The sequence below is a fragment of the Poecilia reticulata genome, chromosome 15 (assembly GCF_904066995.2).
Source record: "Poecilia reticulata chromosome 15, P_reticulata-male-v2, whole genome shotgun sequence".
Taxonomy (NCBI): Eukaryota; Metazoa; Chordata; class Actinopteri; order Cyprinodontiformes; family Poeciliidae; genus Poecilia; species Poecilia reticulata.
In genome coordinates this window covers 31,095,268-31,122,733 of record NC_088844.1, presented here as the reverse complement: position 1 = coordinate 31,122,733, position 27,466 = coordinate 31,095,268, and the positions used below count along the sequence as shown (strand labels likewise).

The 27,466-nt window shown below is 52.0% G+C and overlaps 3 protein-coding genes and 1 long non-coding RNA gene across 13 annotated transcripts; 2 read left to right on the top strand and 2 right to left on the bottom strand.

Annotated features, from left to right (window-relative positions):
* Positions 1-13: 13 nt before the first annotated feature.
* On the bottom strand, positions 14-5,949 carry tspan14 (tetraspanin 14). Of its 3 annotated transcripts, XM_081616181.1 has the most exons (10): positions 5,810-5,949; positions 4,022-4,102; positions 3,712-3,762; positions 3,492-3,638; positions 1,402-1,572; positions 1,207-1,332; positions 1,064-1,114; positions 843-956; positions 639-734; positions 14-596 (listed from the first exon to the last, which is right to left on the bottom strand). In XM_081616181.1, the coding sequence occupies exons 2-9, from the start codon at positions 4,100-4,102 to the stop codon at positions 669-671; spliced, it is 807 nt and encodes a 268-aa protein (XP_081472307.1). In that variant the 5' UTR covers positions 5,810-5,949; the 3' UTR covers positions 14-596; positions 639-668. The 3 variants fall into 3 exon arrangements, with proteins under 3 accessions (XP_081472307.1, XP_008428755.1, XP_081472308.1); XM_008430533.2 differs by having other exon boundaries at positions 14-734; XM_081616182.1 differs by lacking the exons at positions 14-596; positions 639-734; positions 843-956 and adding an exon at positions 963-993 and having other exon boundaries at positions 1,032-1,114.
* LOC145555046 (uncharacterized) lies at positions 472-1,918 on the top strand. The gene is made up of 2 exons (XR_014091099.1): positions 472-596; positions 639-1,918. It is a non-coding gene; the product is annotated as an uncharacterized LOC145555046 (long non-coding RNA).
* cst7 (cystatin f) lies at positions 5,950-27,124 on the top strand. Of its 8 annotated transcripts, XM_008430534.3 has the most exons (6): positions 10,665-10,858; positions 10,962-11,046; positions 11,521-11,897; positions 12,097-12,275; positions 13,696-13,815; positions 13,886-14,055. In XM_008430534.3, exons 3-6 carry the CDS (start codon positions 11,855-11,857, stop codon positions 14,024-14,026), a joined length of 483 nt encoding a protein of 160 aa, XP_008428756.2. In that variant the 5' UTR covers positions 10,665-10,858; positions 10,962-11,046; positions 11,521-11,854; the 3' UTR covers positions 14,027-14,055. The 8 variants fall into 8 exon arrangements, 7 of the variants coding, with proteins under 7 accessions (XP_008428758.2, XP_017164429.2, XP_081472311.1 ...); XM_008430536.3 differs by lacking the exons at positions 10,665-10,858; positions 10,962-11,046 and adding an exon at positions 5,950-6,063; XM_017308940.2 differs by lacking the exons at positions 10,665-10,858; positions 10,962-11,046 and adding an exon at positions 5,963-6,063 and having other exon boundaries at positions 11,518-11,897.
* apmap (adipocyte plasma membrane associated protein) lies at positions 13,398-26,903 on the bottom strand. Its single transcript, XM_008430530.3, has 9 exons — positions 26,763-26,903; positions 24,611-24,727; positions 24,383-24,498; positions 24,214-24,306; positions 22,032-22,148; positions 21,791-21,965; positions 21,579-21,713; positions 21,311-21,503; positions 13,398-14,700 (listed from the first exon to the last, which is right to left on the bottom strand). The coding sequence occupies exons 1-9, from the start codon at positions 26,852-26,854 to the stop codon at positions 14,491-14,493; spliced, it is 1,248 nt and encodes a 415-aa protein (XP_008428752.1). The 5' UTR covers positions 26,855-26,903; the 3' UTR covers positions 13,398-14,490.
* Positions 27,125-27,466: the final 342 nt, after the last annotated feature.

Below are 27,466 nucleotides of genomic sequence, written 5' to 3'. Positions count from 1 at the left end.
CAAAAGACGTAGCAAGAGGAAAAGTCACTTTTATTATGCAGAATATAAAAAAGATAAAAATTCACTTTGTAAAAAAAAAGAAAAAGAAACACTCCCTTCAAAATAAAAGCTCCCCAATGAGGCTGGGTCAATAATCTGATCAACCAATCATTTCCTTGATCAATCACAGAATATTCAAACACAACTTTATTCAGACCAACGTGTTTTCCAGTGTCTGCATTCACATTCATTAAACAGCGAGTCATGTGACCTGAACAGAACCAGAACAGAACCAGAACCAGACTGGTAATGTGGTGGCTGTAGTTGCTGCTGCTGATGATGATGATGTTCAGGTGATCAGACGTCATGAAGGCAAGCGATCGGTTCTGGAAGGCCTCTCAGGTGAAGCAGGAAGTGAAGGCATCAGGTGCAGACAAAGCAAGGTGGCGCTCTTCAGCAGAGTAATACGTTCAGTCAGATATTTCAGTAACCATAGCAACGAGCACATCAGAGGAAGACCACACTGGAAGGAGATGAAGGCACATGCGACTCCGCAGCCAGATGCAAAACACCTGGCCGAGGCTCCGCCCCCGCAGGCAGAGGCTCCGCCCCCGCAGGCCGAGGCTCCGCCCCCGCAGGCCGAGGCTCCGCCCCCGCAGGCAGAGGCTCCGCCCCCGCAGGCCAAGCCCTCAATGGCTGAATCTGACCTTTTCAATGTCGGCGATCAACGTTCGGGCCAGGTAGATCCCCACCATCTGTCAGAGAGAGGTGCAGATAAACTACAGGTGACTACAGATTACTTAATGCAGATCTAGGCTATGTTTAATAGGTAGTTGGGTCAGGTTCTGGTCGGGTTCTGGTACCTGCAGCAGAGAGATTACGATGAAGATGAAAGCCACGGTGTACAGGTTGCGTGGCAGCCATTCCTCCAGCGCCGGGATGCACCCTTGGATGAAGATCTTTTCACTCCATTCCTTCTGTTGGGACAACAGAACCTCTCAGAACCAACAGAACCTCTCAGAACCAACAGAACCTCTCAGAACCAACAGAACCTCTCAGAACCAACAGGAACAGCTGAACTCACCTCCTGCTGGTTCCTCACATCGTAGCCACATTGGGTGTTCAGCACCGAGTCCTAAAAGAGCAGAACCAGGATTACCAAGTGGGTTCCGATCGGAACCGGACTCGTAGCAGGCCAGGTTGGGTTCCGATCGGAACCGGACTCACGGCGGGGTCGGGGATGCAGCAGGAGAACGGGACGCCGCACTTCTCCCGGCTCTGATGGGACCCATTGCAGCTGAAGTAGACATTCAGGTTCCAGTCATTGGGTTCCTGGGCCCCGCAGCAGTGGTTCTGTTTGGGGAGAACCGGGTCAGTACCGGACCAACCACGGGGGTACCGGCGGTACCCGCGGGACCGTACCATCTTCTGCAGAGAGTCGATGAGGTTCTGCAGGTCAATGTCGTCCCGGTACGCCTTGATGTTCTGCAGGAAGAAGTTGTTGAACCACTCTCGGACCTGGCTCTGGAAAACCACGGCCAGAACCGCCACGGTCAGCTCCAGGAAGAAGATGAACCCGATCACCCCGGAGAACTGGGCCAGAACACACGGGTCAGAACCAGCACAACACACGGGTCAGAACCAGCACAACACACCGGGTCAGAACCAGCACAACACACCGGGTCAGAACCCCATCGGCCCGGAGAACTGGGCTAGAACCGGCTCTGACCCGGTGCGGTTGCAGAACCAGGGTACGGTTCTGGACCTGCAGACTGATCCTAACCTGTAGCAGCCTGACCCGGTGACCTTTGACCCGGCTTCAGCAACGTTTTCATTTACCGTATTTTCTGGACTATATGTGGATTTTTCTTTCACCACCAGGGGGCTCTCTAGCAGGAAGTGACTCATTGGAAGTCAAAATTGGAAATAAAAGAAGAAAGCGCCCATTAAAACGGAATTAATTTTAATAGGGAATTGAAATTTAAGAATGTTGTTAATCAGTTAAATAGCATTGAAAGGTAAGTCGGGCTCGTTTCCGGTAAGAGTTGGACTCCGCCAAGGCTGCCCTTTGTCACCGATTCTGTTCATTACTTTTATGGACAGAATTTCTAGGCGCAGCCGAGGTGTTGATCCGTTTTGGTGGCCTTAGGATCGCATCTCTGCTTTTTGCGGATGATGTGGTCCTGTTGGCTTCATCAGATCGTGATCTGCAGCTCTCACTGGAGCGGTTCGCAGCCGAGTGTGAAGCGGCCGGGATGAGGCTCAGTGCCTCCAAATCCGAGGCCATGGTCTTGAGCCGGAAAAGGGTAGAGTGCCTTCTCCAGGTCAGGGGGGTCGTCCTGCCTCAAGTGGAGGAGTTTAAGTATCTGGGGATCTTGTTCACGAATGAGGGAAGAAGGGAGCGGGAGATCGACAGGCGGATTGGGGCAGCGTCTGCCGTGAAGCGGGCGCTGTACCGGTCCGTCGTGGTGAAGAGAGAGCTGAGCCAAAAAGCGAAGCTCTCGATTTACCGGTCGATCTACGTTCCCACCCTCATCTATGGTCATGAGCTTTGGGTCATGACCGAAAGAACGAGATCACGGGTACAAGCGGCCGAAATGGGTTTCCTCCTCCGCAGGGTGGCTGGGCTCTCCCTTAGAGAGAGAAGCTCGGTCATCCGGGAGGGACTCAGAGTAGAGCCGCTGCTCCTCCACGTCGAGAGGAGCCAGTTGAGGCTCGGGCATCTGGTCAGGATGCCTCCTGGACGCCTCCCTGGTGAGGTGTTCCGGGCACGTCCCACCGGGAGGAGGCCTCGGGGAAGACCCAGGACACGCTGGAGGGATTACGTCTCTCGGCTGGCCTGGGAACGCCTTGGGATTCCCCCGGAGGAGCTGGAAGAAGTGGCTGGGGAGAGGGAAGTCTGGGCCTCCCTTCTGAAGCTGCTGCCCCCGCGACCCGACCCCGGATAAGCGGAAGAAAATGGATGGAAAAAGAAAAAGAAGATTTTGTTTTTTAAATAATACTGGGATCATTATGAGAATTTGAGGAATAGATATTAGGATCCAGTAGGTGGCAGTAGTGCAACAATAATGGATGCAAGCTGCTGTTGAAATCTAAAGAAGAAGAAGAAGAAGAAGGGGCCCATTTTCATTTAGCTCATGCTAGTAGCAACATGAAGGATCAGCACTTTGTTACAGTTAAAGTTCAGAAACTACCGTCATCAGTTCAGTTAAATCTAAACTTTTTCTTTTTCACCGTAATAAACGTGATATTCAGTCGACCTGTTCTGACCCAGATGTTGGTGTCCGCCCCTCTGCTGCTGCTGCCTGGTGTGGAAAACCTGGAGCGGCAGAGAAATCTGAGGCTCTAGGAAAATTCTAGTTGCCGTGGCAACAGGTTATGCTTTGTTTGAAATCCATTAGAAACTGATCAGAACCATTTCGGGCCTCCCCACTCCCACCCGGTTCTGGTCCTGGGCCGCTCCACAGCTCTAAATGTTGTGTGGGTCAGAACCAGAACCGGGTCAGACGTACAAACTTGAGCAGGCAGATGTTCTCCCGCAGCGCTCCCACGCAGCCGGCGAAGCCCAGGATGAAGGTGACTCCGCCTACTACCAGAACCAGCCAGACCGGGTCAAAGCCGTGCAGCTGGGTCACCCGGGTCAGGTCCAACAGAACCCCCTGCAGACAGAACAGGCAGGTCAGTTCTGCCCAATGCAGACGGGTCGCGGTTCCACGGTCCGGTTGCCCTCACCTTCTCGCTCCACGCCCAAAACCCGATGGCAATGAAGGCGGCTCCGGCAAGCTGCAACAGAACCAGAACCAGAGTCACACTGAGGAAAGAACCGAGGTTCTGCAACCAGAAACAGCCTGAGAGTACTGACTGGATAAGCAAACCGAACCAGAACCAGACTGTTTCCTGGTTGCTCTTTTACAACTTCCTGTGTCACTTCCTGCTGCCAAGAAACTTCAGCATGTCGCTGACATCACTTCCTGGTTTCTGCATGGCAACAGGAAGCGAGGAGGTTCTGGTTCTGGCAGGTCCAGCGGGTCAGGTGACTCACCCAGAAGATGATGTTGTAGCTGAACATCAAGTACTTGTAGCAGCAGCTGACCTCAGGGTTGTCATAGCGATAGTAGTACATCTGGAGACAAACGGCACAAACTGGGTGAGGACTGGTTTCACTGGGAGACTCTGCAGCAGCACCAGCCGGGCCAAACTGGTCCAGAGCTTCACCAGTACAGAACCAGAACCTGGACTGGTCAGAGCCCATCTTTTCTTAGACAACAAATATGAGGTCAAATCTGCTTGGACTTCCTGTTTTCTGCAAGATGGCGGCTGGTGCAGTCAAGCTTTAAATGCTGAGCAGATTTTGCTGCAAAGCTACATTTAAGACATTTTATCTGGACTAGAGAAAAAGAGCCAGAGATGCAGAATATATCAGCAATACAGCAACTTCAACGGGAAAGGAATCATGACGCTATAGAGTGGTAATAACACAGTTATAACCTAATCAGTTTCATTGGTTTGCTTCCCAACGGAGGTGAAATCTGGCTCTGCAGCTTCAGATTTGTTATTTTATTTAATAATAAAAGCAGATTCCTGCTTTTGTTATTAATTATTAGAAATAGAGGAAACAAAGAGGAAGGGTCTGTTTGTGTCTGCCAAAATAAGGGAGATTTTATTTTGTCCAGGAAACAGAATCAGATGCTTGTCTGCCAGTAAAAGGTCAGCAGGGGGCGCTGTTCTACTAGAGCCATTCAGAGGAAGCGTCAGACACGATGGTAGATGGATCATTCTAGACGTTATGGATCAGACACAGTAAATATTAAGGAATATTTATCATTTACTTTGTTTATTAACTACAGGACCCATCCCGTCCAGAACCATCTGATCCAGAATGGCTGAGTCCACACATGGACAGATAAAGTTTTGGTGTTTGCATCTCACAGAGAATTTAGTCTGATTAGTTTGTGGACAAAGTGATGGAGTCAGACAGAACTGAGACCATCACTATTAAAATCCATATGAAGTTAACAATCATAGGCAGATTATTGGAAATTTAACAAAACTTTGCTACAAAATCTACAATTTACAAATGAATCCGTGGAGTCGTCAGATCCAGACCTTTGGTCAAACTTCCTGTTCCCAACAGGAAGTGGCCTCTGGTTCTGAAAAATGCGCTTCGGATCAAATATAATGATGATTATTGTGTTGCCAGGTTTCCTCTGAGCTCAGCATCATTCACTCAACCTGACCTGTCCAACTGGATCGGTTCTGGTCCGGAGAAAGAACCTTTAAACCTGGTGGTCTGGTTTGGTTTAAAGCTCCACTCAGAACCACCTGACAGGGTTCTGTCCCCAGGTCCGGTTCGGGTCAAAGCAGGATGTTCCAGAACCTTGACCTGAGTCTGGGGCATTAGGGCGTACTGTCCCTTTAAAACAGAACCGTAAAACCCAAACTGAGCTGGACTCGGAACCGACCGGAAATGGATCATGATCCGGTTAAAGAACCTTTCAGGTCAAAGTGCTCTGTACTCTCTGACCTTTAACCCCCAACCCTTTACATGACGGTAACATCCCATAATAACTCCGGAAGAGGCGGCAGACTGACAGAGTGAAACCGACCCACAACCCGGTTCTAGCAGAACCGAACCGGCTTCCAGCTGGCAGAGTTCTGCTCTAAAGCCTGAAGTCCGAGATTGGCCCATTAGTTCTGGTTCTCAGTCTGGACCGAACCGGAAGTAGTTGGTGCTAACGGATTGGTGCTAACGGGCTAACGGAGCTCTAAGACCCAAAAACAGAAGCGGAACCTGAGCGGAACCATTCTGGATCAGAACCGTTCTCCTCACCTCTCGGATCGATAAGATAATCAATAACTCTGCTCTTCTTCTGCTGTTCTTCCTCTGCTCCAACTCAGTCCTCCTTTTCCTCTTCTTCTACTCCTGCTCTTCTTCTATTGTTGTTTACCAGCAGGCCGGCTGGCGGTGGCTGTAGCGCCGCCAGCCGGCAGGAAGCGGAAGCCTTCCAGCTGTGTGAAGCGGACACCACACCCACGTCAAAAAATCAGCAAACAGTCTGAATGGTTAGAGCTCCGTTTGTGCAGGTTTGTGCCGTTAAAATTTTTGTTTGTGCAGTTTTGGTTTCTGAGATATTAAAAATTATAATTTTGGCCGATGACGTCACGGTCACCCTCCGCAGTGAAGATGGTTCGAGCTCCGCGGCGTTTAGCTCCAGGTTGATCCGATTGATGAACGCTAATGTCGGCCAGCGGTTTGGGTTAGGGTTCGGGTTACCGAACCAAAAAAGCTTGTTAGCTTGTTAGCATTAAAGCTTGTTTTTATATATAACCAAATCTCATTATTTCTCTAGGTCATTTACAATGAGTGGTTCTGGTCGGGTCCTGAAACTGGTTAACGAACATGGGTGGTGAACAGAGACAGAAATGAATGAACTCCAACAATGAACAAGATCCTAAGATGCTTAAACTCCTCCACTTGGGTCAGGACAATCTTCCCTGACCCAAATAAGGCACTCGACCCTTTTTCAGCTCAAGACCAGGGCCTTGGACCTGGAGGTACTGATCCTCCTCCCGGCTGCCTCCTGCTCCAGTGAAGCTGTAGATCACGACCTGATGAAGCCAGAAGGGCCACATCATCTGCCAAACGCAGAGCCGTGATCCCAAAGCCACCAAAATGGATCCCTTCAAATCCCCGGTTGTACAGAACGTGGCCTCGGACAGAAAACCCCCAATTAAAAAATCTAATCAAATTTTATTTATATATCACGTTTCAACAACAAGGCATTTCAAAGAGCTTTACACCATAAAAACACGAAAATACAAAGTCATAGAAACAGCCAACAACTGAAACATAACATATTCTCACTACATATCAGATTATTAAAATGGAAAACAGATGACTGTGCCTCATCTGTGCAGACTAGTATAATTATTTCAAAGTGATTTTGATACTTCACATGACCTGGAAGCTATTGAAGAAAATACTATATTATTTCATATTAAAATTATTGAAAATAATGTATGTGACTTTAAAATTTAATAGATGCTATTTTGTCTCATGTAAAAGCATAAATTAACACTGACAATTAGTTAGTCGGTTACAATTCAAGTCATTTATTAACATTTATTTGACAGAATGTTTGGTTTGGTGATTTGTTGATGGTTCCTAAGTGAAGCTCCGCGCTGCGGCAGCTGGAGAACCGCTGGCCGACATTAGCGTTCATCAACCGGATCAACCAGGAGCTAAACGCCGCGGAGCTCCAACCAGCGGTGGCCTGGCACCGTAAAAGATAAATTATCTCATAAAACACCATATTTTTTCACTTTCTTAAGGATGTAGCGCTCATTAAATGACAATACTTTATATCTATATCTATATATCTCCATCAATTATAGGAGGAAGAAAAGAAATAAAGAGACATGAAAAACAACATGATCACTATAATAAAAAATACCATTTGCAATGTATATGTAAGAAATTTAATTCAGGAAAAGTCAATAACAAACAAATTAGGAATAACAACCCAGGTTGTTAAACAGATACAAGCAAAAAAATCACATTTTTGTTTTCACGGTGCATGTATGTTATACAAGATGCCATTTATGGTAGAGTCTTAAATATAGGAAAAAATAAGATACAACTATTTAAAAACGATAAATCATATTCATAGAATCAGATTATCAACAATTTGTGAATAGAGCAAAACACTTAGCACGCTATAGGTAAATGTTATTTAGTTTGGTTAAGAATAATTATTGCACTGTCAATAAATAACTTCTAAAAGATGTTCTTAGTTCCTATAGGAACACTTTAACACCTTCATGAGGTCAGAGGTCAAACTGATGAATAATGAGGATGGATGCTCTCTGCTAGAATATTTCTTGCTGTCTTTCATGTTCTTTCAGCAAACAGTTGAGACAGAGATGGTTTTGGTTTCACCACCATTTACCTGCTGCTAAACCTGCCATTCAAAGTGTTGTTAAAAGATTATCTGCTAATCTGCAGCTCATGTGACCAAACCAGCCGAGGAGATGAAAGGTTCAAACTTGAGTTAAAATGTTTTAACTTGAGTTAAGTTAAAACCAGGGGTGAAAGTAGTTTTAAATTCTTGTGGGTACTATGACAAATATATATATATATATATATATATATATATATATATATATATATATTTATATATATAGATAGATAGATAGATGCCTTGGAGTTTCTGCTCATTAATTTTTTTGAAGCGATAAAAGCTGGTAGCTCTTGAACTGCTACAAAATAAATCTGTATTTCCTCCTTCAGCCCACTGGCTGCCATGTTGACACCTTGAGATGCCATGAGACCTAAATCCTGAACATCATGGCATGGAGAGCATCCCAGTTTTCCATGTCTGGCATATAATCATTCATTTTATCTGTTAAACTGGTTCTACTGGTCCTGTGTCCAGACAGAGGGATAATCAGCAGCCCAGCATCATGACCTGTTTGTTCTGAAGATCCTGCAGCTTCTCTTCCTAACCCGGCGCCTCCTCACCCTGACTCTCACACTGACAGGAGGAACCACAGAGCTCTGTTAGGTTAAAGCTCATCTTCTGAAGTTGGGATGTTTTTCCTCCAACAGGTTCCAGAGAATCACCTCAAACCAGATGCTGGATTTTATTTCATTTGTGAATGTTAGAGTTTCAACAGTGGAGCTATAAAGGTTGAAAACGTTATTATTTGGAGAAAATCTCATCAACATCAATATTTCCACTAAATAAGAGACGAAAACAACAGTTGTTTATAAAGGAAAGCCTCTCAGACTCTGAGCTCAAAGCACCAAACTATTTATTATATTAGACAATAATTAATGTCACATAATTATGCGTAGAAGCCATTAGTTTGTTAAGACTAATGAGACATATTACCGTGTTTGATGTTTGTTGTAAATGACTATAGTCACACAGAACCAGTAATAGTCAGTAGTCGTTTACTGAACTTCAGAACTACAGCGGCTGTAAAGGTCAAAGGTGAAACAACCTGAACAGGTGATCAGCTCTAAACCAATAGCACCTTTAACTCTCGTCATTAACACACCTGTGCCATGACAACCTGCTGCGCTCCACAAGCCGACCAGACATTAAGTTAAAATCTCAGGTCGTTACGATATCAGGTGATGCACAATATAATATCTGCATCATAATAACCTATGAATCAGCGGTGATTGGTTCATTTTAACTCCTGACCTGCTGGTTATTATGGAACCTTGTTGAAACAATAATCACTGAGATTATTGTGTTGGTCATAATTTGAACACGTTTGTAGATTTTATTTATTATTGTGATCTTATAAAGTTCTGAACGTTTTGAGCCAATCAGAGGACCTGCCGCTCTCAGCCAATCAGAGGACCTGCTGCTCTCAGCCAATCAGAGGACCTGCCGCTCTCAGCAATCAGAGGACCTGCCGCTCTCAGCCAATCAGGACCTGCCGCTCTCAGCCAATCAGAGACTGCGCTCTCAGCAATCAGAGACTGCCGCTCTCAGCCAATCAGAGACCTGCCGCTCTCAGACTCTAACCTTCAGATCCACATTGCCGTATAAGCAGATCAGTTCAGAAACGATATGAAATGAGAAAAAGTTATTATAACTGATTAAGTCTGTTTAGATGTTGTTGAAAACTAACCAGTCACAGCTGCACAGTGACCCGTTCATGTTTTACAGCTGACAGCCGCTCCTCTAGCAGGTGCTGCTACCCCCACTAAATCTTTTAGGGGTAGCAGCACCTGCTGTACCCCTTATTCTTAAATATATAGTCAGTGTTTTCAGCAAAGTTGAGCTGATTGTCCAGGAATAACACAAGGAATTTAAAATTTGCCACAGTTTCAACAAGTTGGCCATCAAGTGAAACTGGAACCACTTTCAGGTTTTGTTTGTTTCATTTAATTAGCTCTACTTCCTTAAGAATATGGAAAGGTGTGTTCTTTTGTTAGGGAATTTCTCTTTTACTGTTTGTTCCATCCATCCATCCATCCCATCCATCCATCCATCCATCCATCCATCCATCCATCCAGAGTCGGGTCGTGGGGGCAGCAGCTTCAGAATGGAGGCCCAGACTTCCCTCTCTACAGCCACTTCCAGTAATGCCAGAATTCATAATAAATAATAAAGACTTTGGTTTTCTGATTTGGTAATGTAATTATATTAGTTGTGTTACCACCACCACGCCACTAGAGGCAGCAGTAAACCCCGAAAAGATGCAACTAAGGAGCAGATTTAGAAGAACACAGAAAACTACAGAATTTGTTAAAAGCTGAGCTGCGCTGAAGTAAATAAAAGACAGAAGTTCAAATACATGCTGAGAGAGAAACTCCTTCCTACAGATGAAGCTAAATCACAGATTTAAAAAGAAAATTAAAACGGGAGACCGCGGATGATACAGGAAATGGCGCCCCCTTCACTTCCGGAGTGCAACGGTCCCATTTACAAACAAGGTAAGAGGCTGACAGTGGTCCGTCCCGCCCCTTCCGGTTTGCTGCAGCGAGGTGGACTTGCCCAGAGGGGCGGGCCGCTGACCTCTGACCCCTGTGTGTCTCAGTGGTGGTTGCCGAGGTGACGCAGCCGTCCCTGGGCGTCGGCTACGAGTTGGGCCGGGCCGCCGACATGAAGGAGAAGAAGGTGCTGTGTTTGTTCCGGCCGTCGTCAGACGCGGTGAGGTCACTTCCTGTTTATGTTGACGTTATTGGCCGTCAGGGTGTTAACTTCCTGCCTCCGCAGCGCTGTCGGCCATGATCCGAGGGGCGGCGGACGGCCGGCGCCTCCAGGTGGTGGACTACAGTGAGGACCAGCTGGAGGCGGTTCTGGACCGGTTCTTCAGCAGCCTGCAGTCGGTCTGACCAATCAGAGCGCCGCCAGCGGTTAGGGTTAGGGTTAGGGGTTAGCGGTTAAAATGTTACAACTAAACATTTTAAGTCAAGTTTTAACTTTTCATCTCCTCGGCTGGTTTGGACACATGAGCAGGTTAGCAGCAGGTGGTGGAACCAAAAACATCTCAACTGTTTGCTGAAGGAACCTGGAAGACAGTTTGACCTCTGACCTCATGAAGGTGTTACTGTTTCCTCTGGCAATAAGAACATCGATTAGACGTCATTATTGACGGTGCAATAATTATTCTGAACCAAACTAAATAATATTTACCACATCGCATTGTGTCCACTGTCTCATTGTCCACCGTCTCATTGTGTCCACTGTCTCATTGTGTCCACCGTCTCATTGTGTCCACTGTCTCATTGTGTCCACCGTCTCATTGTCCACTGTCTCATTGTCCACCGTCTCATTGTCCACGTCCACTGTCTCATTGTGTCCACCGTCTCATTGTGTCCACTGTCTCATTGTGTCCACCGTCTCATTGTCCACTGTCTCATTGTCCACCGTCTCATTGTCCACTGTCTCATTGTGTCCACCGTCTCATTGTCCACTGTCTCATTGTGTCCACTGTCTCATTGTGTCCACTGTCTCATTGTGTCCACCGTCTCATTGTCCACTGTCTCATTGTCCACCGTCTCATTGGTTTCAGCAGTGCTGATCAAGAGGTGGTTCTGAAGTTCTGGGTCCGCCGTCCGTCTGAGCCAGTCACCGATAGAGGACAGACACTGGACGAGGACAGCCAGCCTGTCCAACTGCTGAGGTCTAAACAGAGACACAGTTGGACGTCCTCAGCATAAATGTGACAGGAGGACTGATGGCAGCTAGAAAAGGAAACCAGTGGGCTCAGAACGCAGCCTGGAGGAACCCCGCCTAAAGGGGGCGGGGTTCCAGGGAGAGCGTCAGACACAGGAAGTGATGTCAGGTGTGAGAGAAGCTGAGGCAGGGACAGGAAGTAGCTGAGCTGCGGTGACAGGAAGTGAACCGAGATGGAGGCGAAGATGTTGCCGCTGCTGCTGCTCGCCACTCTGGGTAAGATTGGAGCGCTGGTTCTGGTGGGGCAGAAATGACTCGGCACCGGGTTCTGTTTGGGTCAGATCCTCGGTTCGTTCTCTGTGGTTCTGACGGGCACAGACATCAGGAGAACCAGGAACTGCAAACACAAACAGGTTCAAAACAAACTGGCAAACCGGCCCGGGTTCTGCTGGTTCTGTTGGTTCTTCTCTTCCAGGTCCGGGTCCAGCAGCCGGCAGCCATCATGGCCGCCCCATGCCAGGCTCTCCGTATGACATCAGCAAGAACTCTGCCGCCGTCCAGCAGGCCGTCCTCGGCGCCGCCCACTCCTTCAACAGCCAATCAAATGACGCCTTCCTGTTCAAACCATCGGCCGTCCTCAGAGCGCAGCGACAGGTACCGCTTACCTGGGGACAGTTGTTGCTATGGTGATATGGGAGGCGAGTCAGAACCTTCAGCAGGTCCGGATTCTGGTGTCTAGATCCAACTGGTTCAAAAAAACCTGGAAGTCCAGTTTCTCCAGAACCACCAGAGGAGAATCTACGAGAAGGACGTCGCTGCAGCAAACAGGAAGGGGCGGGACGGACCAGTGTCAGTCTCATACCTTATTGGAAACGGGACCATTGCAGTCCGGAAGGGAAGGGGGCGCTATTTCCTATACTTCCGTTTTTATTTTCCTTTGAATTCTGTGATATATTTTCACCTGTAGGAAGGAGTTTCTCTCTCAGAATGTATTTGAACTTCTCTCTTTTATTTACTTCAGCGCAGCTCAGCTTTTAACAAATTCTGTAGCTTTCTGTGTTCTTCTAAATCTGCTACTTAAGTTCCATCTTTTCGGGCCTGCTACTGCCTCTAGTGGCGTGGGGAGGAAACACACCTAATATAATTACATCACTAAATCAAAATACAACGTCTTTATTATTTACTAGATCACCCAGATCTACATCACCTAGATCTACATGACACCAGATCTACACCACCCAGATCTACATGACACCAGATCTACACCACCCAGATCTACACCACCCAGATCTACATGACACCAGATCTACACCACCCAGATCTACACCTGGAGCTCAGAGGACAGACTGTAAATCCTGATAGTTTATGAATCACTGGACGGATCAGAACCACATTAAAGATCTGCTGCTGTATCAACCTTCCAGACTCCTCAGGTTCTGGTCCTGGTTCTGCTCTGCATCAGAACCAGAACCAGACGAGGAGAAGCAGCATTCAGCTTCTATTTACCACAAATCTGTAACAAACTAGCAGAAAACAGTAAAACAGCAGAAACACTGACTCCAGACTGAAACCCTCCTGGTTGGTTTTATTGACGTTTTACTGCTGATTCTGCTGTTTGAAACGCCTTGATGCTGACAGGCTGTACAGATAACATTTGATTTGAAACCTTCACTCTGATTGGTCAGAAACCTTCACTCTGCTGTCTGATTGGTCAGCCCTGTCAGTCCTCTGGAAGGAGGAACTGGATCAGAACCAGAACAGATGGAGGCGGGACAGTTAAAGCAACAGTAGTTTATTTGAAGCTCAGGTCTGTGGTGATTGGATGGACCGATCAGCCAATCAGAGACGGGCTCTACAGAACCAGAACCTGTTTCTCCACTGCAGAACCAGCTCACAGGAAACAATACCTCCTTTCAAAATAAAAGCATGTTTAGATTCACTCTGATGTGTGAGAACCAGAACCAGGTTCTGCTGAGCCTAGAACCTGAAGCAGACCCATTCCTGCAGTTCTGGTCTGGACCCAGGCCCGGTTCCGGATCGCAGCAGAACCTAACGGACCCACTCTGTGTTCCAGGTGGTCAGAGGGATCCGGTACATCGTGGACTTCCAGATCTCCAGGACGGTTTGTCCCAAACGAAACCGGACTTCGGACCTGGACCGGTGCCGCCTCCAGCCTCCGGGCCGCCTGGCCCAGGTGAGTCTGGATCCGAGTCGCAGGAGGACCCGATGGTTCTGGAGGTTCTGACCGGCCCGTCTCTGTCCAGACCTTACGGTGTCATCTGGAGCTGTGGCTGATCCCTTGGAAACCTGGGCGGGAAACCCTGGAGCTGCTGTGCAGATCACACCAACAGGGCCCGGTTCTGATCCAGACCGGTTCTGATCAGGATCCGGTTCTGTTTGTTTAAATGATGAGTGAATAAAGAGTTGCAGCAGATCCAGACCCGGTTCTTCTATTCTCCAGAACCTCCAGAGTCCAGTAGGTCCACAGGTTGGATTAGACGGAACCGGGCCGAACCAGAACCAAGTTTACAAATCACGATTAACTCGCCTGATTTCACTTTTTCACAATTTTTTTAATCGAAACCAGGACCGGGACGGCCTTCATAAGGACGGGTTCGGTCCAGGTTCTGGTCCAGGACAGCCTTATGAGGACATCCTGGACCCGGTTCTGGTCCTGGTTCCGGGTGGAAGCAGAGCAGTAGGGGAGGCGACACAAGAACATTCAGTCTGACATGAAATAACAGAACCAGAACTGGGCCCAACTGGACCCCTCAGCTTCCAACAACTGCTTTTAAAGTCCCCAAGTTCTGATCCAAACAGGACCGGGTCATCAGAACCAGCAGGGAGGGAGGCCGGACCCGGCCCACTTCTACAGTCCCTGCAGGTCCAACACGGCGATGTATGGCGAGCGGAAGGATCCGATGTAGAGTTTCCCATGATGCTCGTGGGCCTCGCTGACGTAGGCGGCCACCAGGCCGTTGGGGTCGTGGAAGCTCCGCCTACACACGCCGCCATCTTGGATCTCCGCCACCAGGCTGTAGCGAGGGACGGCCTTGATGAGGACGTCCTGGCTGAACAGCTGCAGGCCGAGAGAGGAGGACAGCGTGACCTTTGACCTGGAGAACCACTGCTGCCTGAGGCTGCAGCACCCAGCAACTTTTTGGCCATCTTTACTGCCGTAAACGGAGCGCTGCGGCGGCCATCTTTACTGCCGTAAACGGAGCGCTGCGGCGGCCATCTTTACTGCCGTAAACGGAGCGCTGCGGCGGCCATCTTTACTGCCGTAAACGGAGCGCTGCGGCGGCCATCTTTACTGCCGTAAACGGAGCGCTGCGGCGGCCATCTTTACTGCCGTAAACGGAGCGCTGCGACGGCCATCTTTACTGCCGTAAACGAAGTGCTGCGGCGGCCCTCTTTACTGCCGTAAACGAGCGCTGCGGCGGCCATCTTTACTGCCGTAAACGGAGCGCTGCTGGGCGGCCGTCTTTACTGCCGTAAACGGAGCGCTGCGGGGCGGCCGTCTTTACTGCCGTAAACGGAGCGCTGCTGGCGGCCGTCTTTACTGCCGTAAGCGGAGCGCTGCGGCGGCCATCTTTACTGCCGTAAACGGAGCGCTGCGGCGGCCATCTTTACTGCCGTAAACGGAGCGCTGCGGCGGCCATCTTTACTGCCGTAAACGGAGCGCTGCGGCGGCCATCTTTACTGCCGTAAACGGAGCGCTGCGGCGGCCATCTTTACTGCCGTAAACGGAGCGCTGCGGCGGCCATCTTTACTGCCGTAAACGGAGCGCTGCGGCGGCCATCTTTACTGCCGTAAACGGAGTGCTGCGGCGGCCATCTTTACTGCCGTAAACGGAGCGCTGCGGCGGCCATCTTTACTGCCGTAAACGGAGCGCTGCGGCGGCCATCTTTACTGCCGTAAACGGAGTGCTGGGGCGGCCATCTTTACTGCCGTAACGGAGCGCTGCGGCGGCCATCTTTACTGCCGTAAACGGAGCGCTGCTGGCGGCCGTCTTTACTGCCGTAAACGGAGCGCTGCTGGGCGGCCGTCTTTACTGCCGTAAACGGAGCGCTGCTGGCGGCCGTCTTTACTGCCGTAAACGGAGCGCTGCGGCGGCCATCTTTACTGCCGTAAACGGAGTCCTGCGGCGGCCATCTTTACTGCCGTAAACGGAGCCCTGCGGCAGCCATCTTTACTGCCGTAAACGGAGCGCTGCTGGCGGCCGTCTTTACTGCCGTAAACGGAGCGCTGCGGCGGCCATCTTTACTGCCGTAAACGGAGCGTGCGGGCCTTTACTGCCTAGGGCGGCGGGCCATCTTACTGCCGTAAACGGAGCGCTGCGGCGGCCATCTTTACTGCCGTAAACGAGTGCTGCGGCGGCCATCTTTACTGCCGTAAACGGAGCGCTGCGGCGGCCGTCTTTACTGCCGTAACGGAGCGCTGCTGGGCGGCCATCTTTACTGCCGTAAACGGAGCGCTGCGGCGGCCATCTTTACTGCCGTAAACGGAGCGCTGCGGCGGCCATCTTACTGCCGTAAACGGAGCGCTGCTGGCGGCCGTCTTTACTGCCGTAACGGAGCGCTGCTGGGCGGCCGTCTTTACTGCCGTAAACGGAGCGCTGCGGCGGCCATCTTTACTGCCGTAAACGGAGCGCTGCGGCGGCCGTCTTTACTGCCGTAAACGGAGCGCTGCGGCGGCCATCTTTACTGCGTAAACGGAGCGCTGCGGCGGCCATCTTTACTGCCGTAAACGGAGCGCTGCGGCGGCCATCTTTACTGCCGTAAACGGAGCGCTGCGGCGGCCATCTTTACTGCCGTAAACGGAGCGCTGCGGCGGCCATCTTTACTGCCGTAAACGGAGCGCTGCGGCGGCCATCTTTACTGCCGTAAACGGAGCGCTGCGGCGGCCATCTTTACTGCCGTAAACGGAGCGCTGCGACGGCCATCTTTACTGCCGTAAACGAAGTGCTGCGGCGGCCATCTTTACTGCCGTAAACGGAGCGCTGCGGCGGCCATCTTTACTGCCGTAAACGGAGCGCTGCTGGGCGGCCGTCTTTACTGCCGTAAACGGAGCGCTGCTGGGCGGCCGTCTTTACTGCCGTAAACGGAGCGCTGCTGGGCGGCCGTCTTTACTGCCGTAAACGGAGCGCTGCGGCGGCCATCTTTACTGCCGTAAACGGAGCGCTGCGGCGGCCATCTTTACTGCCGTAAACGGAGCGCTGCGGCGGCCATCTTTACTGCCGTAAACGGAGCGCTGCTGGGCGGCCGTCTTTACTGCCGTAAACGGAGCGCTGCGGCGGCCATCTTTACTGCCGTAAACGGAGCGCTGCGGCGGCCATCTTTACTGCCGTAAACGGAGCGCTGCGGCGGCCATCTTTACTGCCGTAAACGGAGCGCTGCGGCGGCCATCTTTACTGCCGTAAACGAAGTGCTGCGGCGGCCATCTTTACTGCCGTAAACGGAGCGCTGCGGCGGCCGTCTTTACTGCCGTAAACGGAGCGCTGCTGGGCGGCCATCTTTACTGCCGTAAACGGAGCGCTGCGGCGGCCATCTTTACTGCCGTAAACGGAGCGCTGCGGCGGCCATCTTTACTGCCGTAAACGGAGCGCTGCTGGGCGGCCGTCTTTACTGCCGTAAACGGAGCGCTGCTGGGCGGCCGTCTTTACTGCCGTAAACGGAGCGCTGCGGCGGCCATCTTTACTGCCGTAAACGGAGCGCTGCGGCGGCCATCTTTACTGCCGTAAACGGAGCGCTGCGGCGGCCATCTTTACTGCCGTAAACGGAGCGCTGCGGCGGCCATCTTTACTGCCGTAAACGGAGCGCTGCGGCGGCCATCTTTACTGCCGTAAACGGAGCGCTGCGGCGGCCATCTTTACTGCCGTAAACGGAGCGCTGCGGCGGCCGTCTTTACTGCCGTAAACGGAGCGCTGCGGCGGCCGTCTTTACTGCCGTAAACGGAGCGCTGCGGCGGCCGTCTTTACTGCCGTAAACGGAGCGCTGCGGCGGCCATCTTTACTGCCGTAAACGGAGCGCTGCGGCGGCCGTCTTTACTGCCGTAAACGGAGCGCTGCGGCGGCCATCTTTACTGCCGTAAACGGAGCGCTGCGGCGGCCATCTTTACTGCCGTAAACGGAGCGCTGCGGCGGCCATCTTTACTGCCGTAAACGGAGCGCTGCGGCGGCCATCTTTACTGCCGTAAACGGAGCGCTGCGGCGGCCGTCTTTACTGCCGTAAACGGAGCGCTGCTGGGCGGCCATCTTTACTGCCGTAAACGGAGCGCTGCGGCGGCCATCTTTACTGCCGTAAACGGAGCGCTGTGGCGGCCGTCTTTACTGCCGTAAACGGAGCGCTGCGGCGGCCGTCTTTACTGCCGTAAACGGAGCGCTGCGGCGGCCATCTTTACTGCCGTAAACGGAGCGCTGCGGCGGCCGTCTTTACTGCCGTAAACGGAGCGCTGCGGCGGCCATCTTTACTGCCGTAAACGGAGCGCTGCGGCGGCCATCTTTACTGCCGTAAACGGAGCGCTGCGGCGGCCATCTTTACTGCCGTAAACGGAGCGCTGCTGGGCGGCCGTCTTTACTGCCGTAAACGGAGCGCTGCTGGGCGGCCGTCTTTACTGCCGTAAACGGAGCGCTGCGGCGGCCATCTTTACTGCCGTAAACGGAGCGCTGCTGGGCGGCCGTCTTTACTGCCGTAAACGGAGCGCTGCTGGGCGGCCGTCTTTACTGCCGTAAACGGAGCGCTGCTGGGCGGCCGTCTTTACTGCCGTAAACGGAGCGCTGCTGGGCGGCCGTCTTTACTGCCGTAAACGGAGCGCTGCTGGGCGGCCGTCTTTACTGCCGTAAACGGAGCGCTGCTGGGCGGCCGTCTTTACTGCCGTAAACGGAGCGCTGCGGCGGCCATCTTTACTGCCGTAAACGGAGCGCTGCGGCGGCCGTCTTTACTGCCGTAAACGGAGCGCTGCGGCGGCCGTCTTTACTGCCGTAAACGGAGCGCTGCGGCGGCCGTCTTTACTGCCGTAAACGGAGCGCTGCGGCGGCCGTCTTTACTGCCGTAAACGGAGCGCTGCGGCGGCCATCTTTACTGCCGTAAACGGAGCGCTGCGGCGGCCGTCTTTACTGCCGTAAACGGAGCGCTGCGGCGGCCATCTTTACTGCCGTAAACGGAGCGCTGCGGCGGCCATCTTTACTGCCGTAAACGGAGCGCTGCGGCGGCCATCTTTACTGCCGTAAACGGAGCGCTGCGGCGGCCATCTTTACTGCCGTAAACGGAGCGCTGCTGGGCGGCCGTCTTTACTGCCGTAAACGGAGCGCTGCGGCGGCCGTCTTTACTGCCGTAAACGGAGCGCTGCTGGGCGGCCGTCTTTACTGCCGTAAACGGAGCGCTGCTGGGCGGCCGTCTTTACTGCCGTAAACGGAGCGCTGCGGCGGCCATCTTTACTGCCGTAAACGGAGCGCTGCTGGGCGGCCGTCTTTACTGCCGTAAACGGAGCGCTGCTGGGCGGCCGTCTTTACTGCCGTAAACGGAGCGCTGCGGCGGCCATCTTTACTGCCGTAAACGGAGCGCTGCGGCGGCCATCTTTACTGCCGTAAACGGAGCGCTGCGGCGGCCATCTTTACTGCCGTAAACGGAGCGCTGCGGCGGCCATCTTTACTGCCGTAAACGGAGCGCTGCGGCGGCCATCTTTACTGCCGTAAACGAAGTGCTGCGGCGGCCATCTTTACTGCCGTAAACGGAGCGCTGCGGCGGCCGTCTTTACTGCCGTAAACGGAGCGCTGCTGGGCGGCCATCTTTACTGCCGTAAACGGAGCGCTGCGGCGGCCATCTTTACTGCCGTAAACGGAGCGCTGCTGGGCGGCCGTCTTTACTGCCGTAAACGGAGCGCTGCTGGGCGGCCGTCTTTACTGCCGTAAACGGAGCGCTGCGGCGGCCATCTTTACTGCCGTAAACGGAGCGCTGCGGCGGCCATCTTTACTGCCGTAAACGGAGCGCTGCGGCGGCCATCTTTACTGCCGTAAACGGAGCGCTGCGGCGGCCATCTTTACTGCCGTAAACGGAGCGCTGCTGGGCGGCCGTCTTTACTGCCGTAAACGGAGCGCTGCTGGGCGGCCGTCTTTACTGCCGTAAACGGAGCGCTGCGGCGGCCATCTTTACTGCCGTAAACGGAGCGCTGCTGGGCGGCCGTCTTTACTGCCGTAAACGGAGCGCTGCGGCGGCCATCTTTACTGCCGTAAACGGAGCGCTGCGGCGGCCATCTTTACTGCCGTAAACGGAGCGCTGCGGCGGCCATCTTTACTGCCGTAAACGGAGCGCTGCGGCGGCCATCTTTACTGCCGTAAACGGAGCGCTGCGGCGGCCGTCTTTACTGCCGTAAACGGAGCGCTGCGGCGGCCATCTTTACTGCCGTAAACGGAGCGCTGCGGCGGCCGTCTTTACTGCCGTAAACGGAGCGCTGCGGCGGCCATCTTTACTGCCGTAAACGGAGCGCTGCGGCGGCCGTCTTTACTGCCGTAAACGGAGCGCTGCGGCGGCCATCTTTACTGCCGTAAACGGAGCGCTGCGGCGGCCATCTTTACTGCCGTAAACGGAGCGCTGCTGGGCGGCCGTCTTTACTGCCGTAAACGGAGCGCTGCTGGGCGGCCGTCTTTACTGCCGTAAACGGAGCGCTGCGGCGGCCGTCTTTACTGCCGTAAACGGAGCGCTGCTGGGCGGCCGTCTTTACTGCCGTAAACGGAGCGCTGCTGGGCGGCCGTCTTTACTGCCGTAAACGGAGCGCTGCGGCGGCCATCTTTACTGCCGTAAACGGAGCGCTGCTGGGCGGCCGTCTTTACTGCCGTAAACGGAGCGCTGCTGGGCGGCCGTCTTTACTGCCGTAAACGGAGCGCTGCTGGGCGGCCGTCTTTACTGCCGTAAACGGAGCGCTGCGGCGGCCATCTTTACTGCCGTAAACGGAGCGCTGCGGCGGCCATCTTTACTGCCGTAAACGGAGCGCTGCGGCGGCCATCTTTACTGCCGTAAACGGAGCGCTGCGGCGGCCGTCTTTACTGCCGTAAACGGAGCGCTGCTGGGCGGCCGTCTTTACTGCCGTAAACGGAGCGCTGCGGCGGCCATCTTTACTGCCGTAAACGGAGCGCTGCGGCGGCCATCTTTACTGCCGTAAACGGAGCGCTGCGGCGGCCATCTTTACTGCCGTAAACGGAGCGCTGCGGCGGCCATCTTTACTGCCGTAAACGGAGCGCTGCGGCGGCCATCTTTACTGCCGTAAACGGAGCGCTGCGGCGGCCATCTTTACTGCCGTAAACGGAGCGCTGCGGCGGCCGTCTTTAATGCCGTAAACGGAGCGCTGCGGCGGCCATCTTTACTGCCGTAAACGGAGCGCTGCGGCGGCCGTCTTTACTGCCGTAAACGGAGCGCTGCTGGGCGGCCATCTTTACTGCCGTAAACGGAGCGCTGCGGCGGCCATCTTTACTGCCGTAAACGGAGCGCTGCGGCGGCCATCTTTACTGCCGTAAACGAAGTGCTGCTGGGCGGCCATCTTGGCTCCAGACCTCACATTGCAGTCGGGTTTAATCAGCATCAGCATCAAGATCTGCTGTGTGAACGCAGCCTTTGACTAGGACATCTCAGGCGTTCTCATTAGTTTCTCATCTAGCAGGTCAGAGGTCACATGAAACTGATGGGCCTTTTTACCTTGAAGATGAGCTTCTTGATCCAGGGTCTCTGGGACAGGAAGTCCAACATGGAGAAGCCGGGGTTGGGCCGGACCGCCGCCATGGAGACCCAGTATCCTCCAGAGGAACTGGGCCGGATGTTGTCCGGGAAACCAGGCAGGTTGTCCACAAACGTGTCCATGCCCCCCTTGTTGAGGCCCGCCACATGGACCCTGGATGTAGACAGAGCCGGTCAGGGAGGAGAGCACCTCTGGACCGGGGTGGTCCTGGGTCAGTGTCGGGCTCACCTGCGGATCCGGGCCATGGTGGTCTCAGCCACCAGAACCGACTCCTGGTCCGGCAGCAGCTGGATGCCGTTGGGGAAGCGCAGGTTCTCCATGACGACAGTTAGTTCCCGCGTCTCTGTGTCGTATTCCAGCACTCTGAGGCGGACAGGAGGACAGGCTTTTATTCTGAAGGGTCCCAACAGCTGACCTTTGACCCAGGCGGCGGGTCGCACCTTCCATCCGCCGTGGCCTCCATGATGAGGAGCAGGTAGTCCCGCCGCTGCCACCTGCTGCTGGAATCGGTGAAGTACAGCTTCCTGCCGTCCTGCGTCACCGCCACGTCGTTGATGAACGACAGCTTCCTGCCGCCGACCTCTTGCCCCCCCGCCACCAGCCGGGTCACCGCACCTGCAGAGAGACGCATCGTCAGCTCCACCTGGAAGCGGGGGAGGGGAGGGTCCAGTCAAAGCTCACCTGTGGCAGGGTCGACCTCAAACACGCCTAGGTAGGCGTCGGCTACGAACAACGTCCCATTAGGCCCCGCCCTGATGCCCAGGGGCCGCCCGCAGGTGGGCTCATCCTCCCTGGTGCCTGCAGGGGGTCAGAGGGCAACCAGGGTCAGTCTGGAGGCGGAGCCATGCTCAGCCAATCAGATTTGTTCTGCCACTTTCAGCCTATAGAGCTGTGGAGCGTGACGTCGCTGCTGTAGACATCGGCGCCATCTTTGGTTCATAAACATAACCGACAAAAACAACAGTCTTTTTTTAATCCTAGTTACTTTAAATAATGTAGCTATGGTGCGAAGCTGCTGCGTTATTGTCTGTAATGTCCGATCACACGACTGAAACGGTAAAAAGTTCTTCTGGTTCTTATTTCAGCCTCCCTGCAGGGTTTCTAGTCATGTTTATTTCTTAATTTGATCACCAGACGTTCAGTTATTCTGAGTCTGTATCTTTAGTAATTCTAGTTGGGTTATTTCTTTAGATCTTCTAGTTTCTCCAGCTCTGTGTTCCTTAGTTCTTATTGTTAGATCATTCTTGTTTCTGTTTAGTTCTGGTTTCCCTCATTTCTTTCTCTCCTAGTTCATCAGGTTTTCTTTACTCTTGGTGTCTTTTGTATTGAAGTATTTTTCAGTTCCCTGTTTCCTCCCGTTTGTGTCCCAGCAGATCTCCTTAGTTTCCTGTTCCACCTTCTCCTCAGCAGCTCCTGAGCCAAATGACTCTCAGCTGCTGTCATTCAGGCCGTTGAGCTGCTGAAGCTCCTCTTTCAGTCACCAGTCCAGCTTGTTTTCCCTCATGTCTCCTGATTCATTGTTCAGGATTTCCTTGTTTTCCTGGATTTTGGGTTTAGTTGTTTATTTTGTTCATTAAAATAGGGTTAGGCCTTTAAACATTTAATGTGTAATTAAACAGTAAAGGTGACACATTTTATGACATAGATCACACTTTAATAAATATTTGTTGTATTTAACATATTCCAGGTTAGTGAACATGAAATAGATCCTGTTCTAGTATTTTATGCATTGAACATTATGAGTGATGATCATCTGTGGTTATACACTTTATGAAAATTAAAAATATATATTTTTAAATTTAAATTTGGTTAAATAAAACGGGTCAAAATGGGATAAAAATATGCCTCATCTGTAAAGTTTAGTAGAATAATTTTACTCGAATGAGTTTTACTGAAGAAAACATTTAATATTTAAATGATTGAATATGACAACATGTTAGAGGATAATGTGCCTCGTGTGACAGCATGAATGACCATCAGCATTTATTTACAGGTTGTTCGGTTCGGATGGTTCCGATGTGAAACTGAGCGCTTCAGGAGGGACCAGTACAGAACCGCTGGCCCAAATTAGCGTTCATAAGTCGGATCCACCTTGAGCTGAACATCCGGTATCCAACCTGACAACAACTTCGCTTCGGTCGGTAACAATGAAAACACCGGACTTGTTCTGACCGGTTGGTTTTGGTCTGTGGACACCGAAGATGGCGCCGAGCGACGGAAACGTAGGTTCCAAAGCTCTATCAGCTAGCAACCTGTTAGCCTGGTTCAAGATGCTAATAGAGGCTAACGGCTAGCCTGGTTCAACATGGTTCAGCAGTTCACATCAATCCTAACGGAGAACCAGTCAGAACCAGTCAGAACCAATCAGAACCAATCAGAACCAATCAGAACCAGTCAGAACCAATCAGAACCAATCAGAACCAGTCAGAACCAGTCAGAACCAATCAGAACCAATCAGAACCAATCAGAACCAGTCAGAACCAGTCAGAACCAATCAGAACCAATCAGAACCAATCAGAACCAGTCAGAACCAGTCAGAACCAATCAGAACCAGTCAGAACCAGTCAGAACCAATCAGAACCAATCAGAACCAGTCAGAACCAGTCAGAACCAATCAGAACCAATCAGAACCAATCAGAACCAATCAGAACCAATCAGAACCAGTCAGAACCAATCAGAACCAGTCAGAACCAGTCAGAACCAATCAGAACCAGTCAGAACCAGTCAGAACCAATCAGAACCAGTCAGAACCAGTCAGAACCAATCAGAACCAATCAGAACCAATCAGAACCAATCAGAACCAGTCAGAACCAATCAGAACCAGTTCTCACAGACCCAGCTTCACCCAATTGGAGCATCTCACCACACGGCGGTTTGCCAAGCGTTGCCAAGGTAACGATTCTTCGTCCAATCAGCTTGAGGATTTTGCCATCAGCTGTTCCAGTGAAGAAAACGTCTGCGGAGAGAAAAACAGACTCAGGTTCTGGTTCTGGTTCTGGTTCTGGTCGAGAACCAGAAGTGAAGCAGCTGACCCCCCATGTTGACGATGGACTCTGGACCCAGAAGCTGGTCCTCGTAGAGCCGCCGGGCCTCCCGGAGCCGCAGGTTGGGCTCCCAGCAGCCCTTCATCTGGGGCGGCTCCTTCAAGCTGCAGCCAGCAGGGGGCGCCACACGTTGCCATGGAAACAAGGGGGCAGGAAGGAGTTGGGGGCGGTTATAGAGTGTTTGGTCTGGTTCTGACCCGGTCCAGACTGACTCACCTGAAGGCCTCTGGCTGGATGGGAGACTCCAGGATGAGGAAGATGATGAGAAGAGGAAGAATCAGGAAAACGCCCAGAGACAGGAGAGTGACCCGGAACACCTTCCCACTGTAGGAGCTGGACAGGAGGACAGGAGGACAGGAGGGAGGACAGGAGGACAGGAGGACAGGAGGGAGGACAGGTGGACAGGAGGGAGGACAGGTGGACAGGAGGACAGGTGGACAGGAGGGAGGACAGATGGACAGGAGGGAGGACAGGTGGACAGGAGGACAGGAGGGAGGACAGGTGGACAGGAGGACAGGAGGGAGGACAGGTGGACAGGAGGGAGGACAGGTGGACAGGAGGGAGGACAGGTGGACAGGAGGGAGGACAGGTGGACAGGAGGACAGGAGGGAGGACAGGTGGACAGGAGGGAGGACAGGTGGACAGGAGGACAGGTGGACAGGAGGGAGGACAGGTGGACAGGAGGGAGGACAGGTGGACAGGAGGGAGGACAGGAGGACAGGAGGGAGGACAGGTGGACAGGAGGGAGGACAGGTGGACAGGAGGGAGGACAGGAGGACAGGAGGGAGGACAGGTGGACAGGAGGACAGGAGGGAGGACAGGTGGACAGGAGGGAGGACAGGTGGACAGGTGGACAGGAGGACAGGAGGGAGGACAGGTGGACAGGAGGACAGGTGGACAGGAGGACAGGTGGACAGGAGGGAGGACAGATGGACAGGAGGGAGGACAGGTGGACAGGAGGAGGACAGAAGGACAGGAGGGAGGACAGGTGGACAGGAGGGAGGACAGGTGGACAGGAGGGAGGACAGGTGGACAGGAGGGAGGACAGGTGGACAGGAGGACAGGTGGACAGGAGGACAGGTGTTTAATGGGTTAACACGTGGAGATCTTAAATCTCATAAACTGCAGCAACCAAAACATTTTCTGAGATTCTTCTTCAAACTCAGCAGACAGAAATGCTGCAGATGCTAAAGCTACATTAGCATCATTTCATTAAATCTCCTGCTTGTGGCTCAGAGCAGCAGGTTGAACTCTAACCCTGCAGGGCCGGTTCCAGGCTGATGGGGCCTGGGGCAGAATCTGACTGAGGGCCCCATCAGCAGCTCTAACAGCTTCTGGTTGGATTTAATCTGAGAGGAGATTAAACTCACAGCATCAGATTGTTGCTATGGTAACAAAATAATCCAACTATGAATATCCCTAAACATGTTACAGTTTTATAACATGTTACAGTATGCTAGCTGTAGGTTAGCTAGCTGTAGGTTAGCTAGCTGTAGGTTAGCTAGCTGTAGGTTAGCTAGCTGTAGGTTAGCTCGTTGCTGCTGATAATGTGGCAAAAGGATTTTTACACAAAGTTATAAATTATGTGAATCCTCTGTTAAAATTATTTGGAGACTCAGAATCAGTCCGGTTCCGGTCCACATTCAGTCGGTTCGGTTCCGGTCCACATTCAGTCGGTCCGGTTCTGGTCCACATTCAGTCGGTCCGGTTCTGGTCCACATTCAGTCGGTCCGGTTCTGGTCCACATTCAGTCGGTCCGGTTCTGGTCCACATTCAGTCGGTCCGGTTCCGGTCCACATTCTCAGGGGAGAAAGATTCAGTTGGTATAATTACACCTGAGAGAAATGAATTCATAAAGTCATGAACTTGTTTCATTTTTAGTCCAGAGTTGGTAGCTGGACCAGAACCAGGACCAGGACCAGGAGGATCCCTCTCACCTGGCTCTGGTTCCTCCTGGTTCTGGTACCAATATATTTTGATGAACTGGGTCGGTTTTTGTCTTCAAGGTTCTGGAGCTGCAACCAGAATTTCTACTGGTCTGACGGAGGACGATCCAGAACGAGAACCTGGAGAACCGGTGCAGAACCGGACCAGACTGCTCTGATCCAACAGGTCAGACATGAAGCCATCAGGTCCATCAGAACCTTCTGGATGGTTCTCAATCTAGACCCCATCCATATAATCCGGGTTTAAACCGGATGTGAGGCAGTTCCGGTCTGCTTCCCTCTGATTGGCTCCTTCTCTTGGAACCGAATCAACAAACCCGGAACCGCAGAGCCCTGTGACCTGATCCAGGACTTCTCGAATCCCCAGCAGAACCGGTACCGTTAAAACCGGACCGCATGTCCAGGTGAGGTTCGGGTCTCACCTGCCTCCTTTGTGTCTCCGCTCAGGAAGCTCCTCTGTGATCACGTGAGCTCGGTGCAGCCGCCGGAAGCGGACTCCATCAGACTCGTTCATGTTCGGCTCGGCTCGGTTCGGTTTCAGTCAGAGCAGATCTGGACTAACGGTTCAGCGGGATGTTTAGCTGGGCTTCTTCTTCTGCTGCGGTAAAAGCGGAGGGTCGGATTTGCTGCCCCCAGCGGCACAGGAGGGAACTATAGCTGAAAACACGAATCTTCTCGCGAGGTTTCGAGGTTTTTCTCACTGTAGAAGTCCGTTTTCAGGCCAGCTGACGGTTAAATTATTTATTAAAGCCATCCGTATCATTTGTCAACAGCTAGATCAGAACCAACAACAATTACTGACCCATTTTCAGGCTCCGTTGAGACGTTACATTATCAGTTATAACAATCAGATTAACCCAGAAACAAACTCAACTCAGCTGCTTGTCCCGGATGAGCTGCGGTTCCGTTACTATAGCTACGGTCACACAAAACCTGCCAAAATAAAAGCATATCACCTCCACGGTTGTTGAAATAAGTAACCATACTCTATAAATGATATTTAATCCACGGTGAAAACATGACTCAGATGGAGGCTGATTGATTCTGTTATTGATCGGAAATGTTCTCACCAAAACAAATGGTCCAATAAAATTCAAAGATCAGTTTAACAGGAAGCTGTGACCTC

Bases quoted from the DNA above. Each gene is read 5' to 3' on its own strand.
- cst7 (XM_008430536.3), top strand. From the start codon at position 11,855: ATGGAGGCGAAGATGTTGCCGCTGCTGCTGCTCGCCACTCTGG. The intron at 12,276-13,695 runs GTACCGCTTACC...TCTGTGTTCCAG, and splicing joins TCCTCAGAGCGCAGCGACAG to GTGGTCAGAGGGATCCGGTA. The intron at 13,816-13,885 runs GTGAGTCTGGAT...GTCTCTGTCCAG, and splicing joins CTCCGGGCCGCCTGGCCCAG to ACCTTACGGTGTCATCTGGA.
- tspan14 (XM_008430533.2), bottom strand. From the start codon at position 4,102: ATGTACTACTATCGCTATGACAACCCTGAGGTCAGCTGCTGCTACAAG. The intron at 1,333-1,401 runs GTACGGTCCCGC...CTCCCCAAACAG, and splicing joins TCGACTCTCTGCAGAAGATG to AACCACTGCTGCGGGGCCCA. The intron at 735-842 runs GTACCAGAACCC...TCTCTCTGACAG, and splicing joins TCGTAATCTCTCTGCTGCAG to ATGGTGGGGATCTACCTGGC.
- apmap (XM_008430530.3), bottom strand. From the start codon at position 26,854: ATGAACGAGTCTGATGGAGTCCGCTTCCGGCGGCTGCACCGAGCTCAC. The intron at 24,499-24,610 runs GTGAGTCAGTCT...TGCTGGCTGCAG, and splicing joins ATCCAGCCAGAGGCCTTCAG to CTTGAAGGAGCCGCCCCAGA. The intron at 21,714-21,790 runs GTGCGACCCGCC...TGTCCGCCTCAG, and splicing joins GAGGCCACGGCGGATGGAAG to AGTGCTGGAATACGACACAG.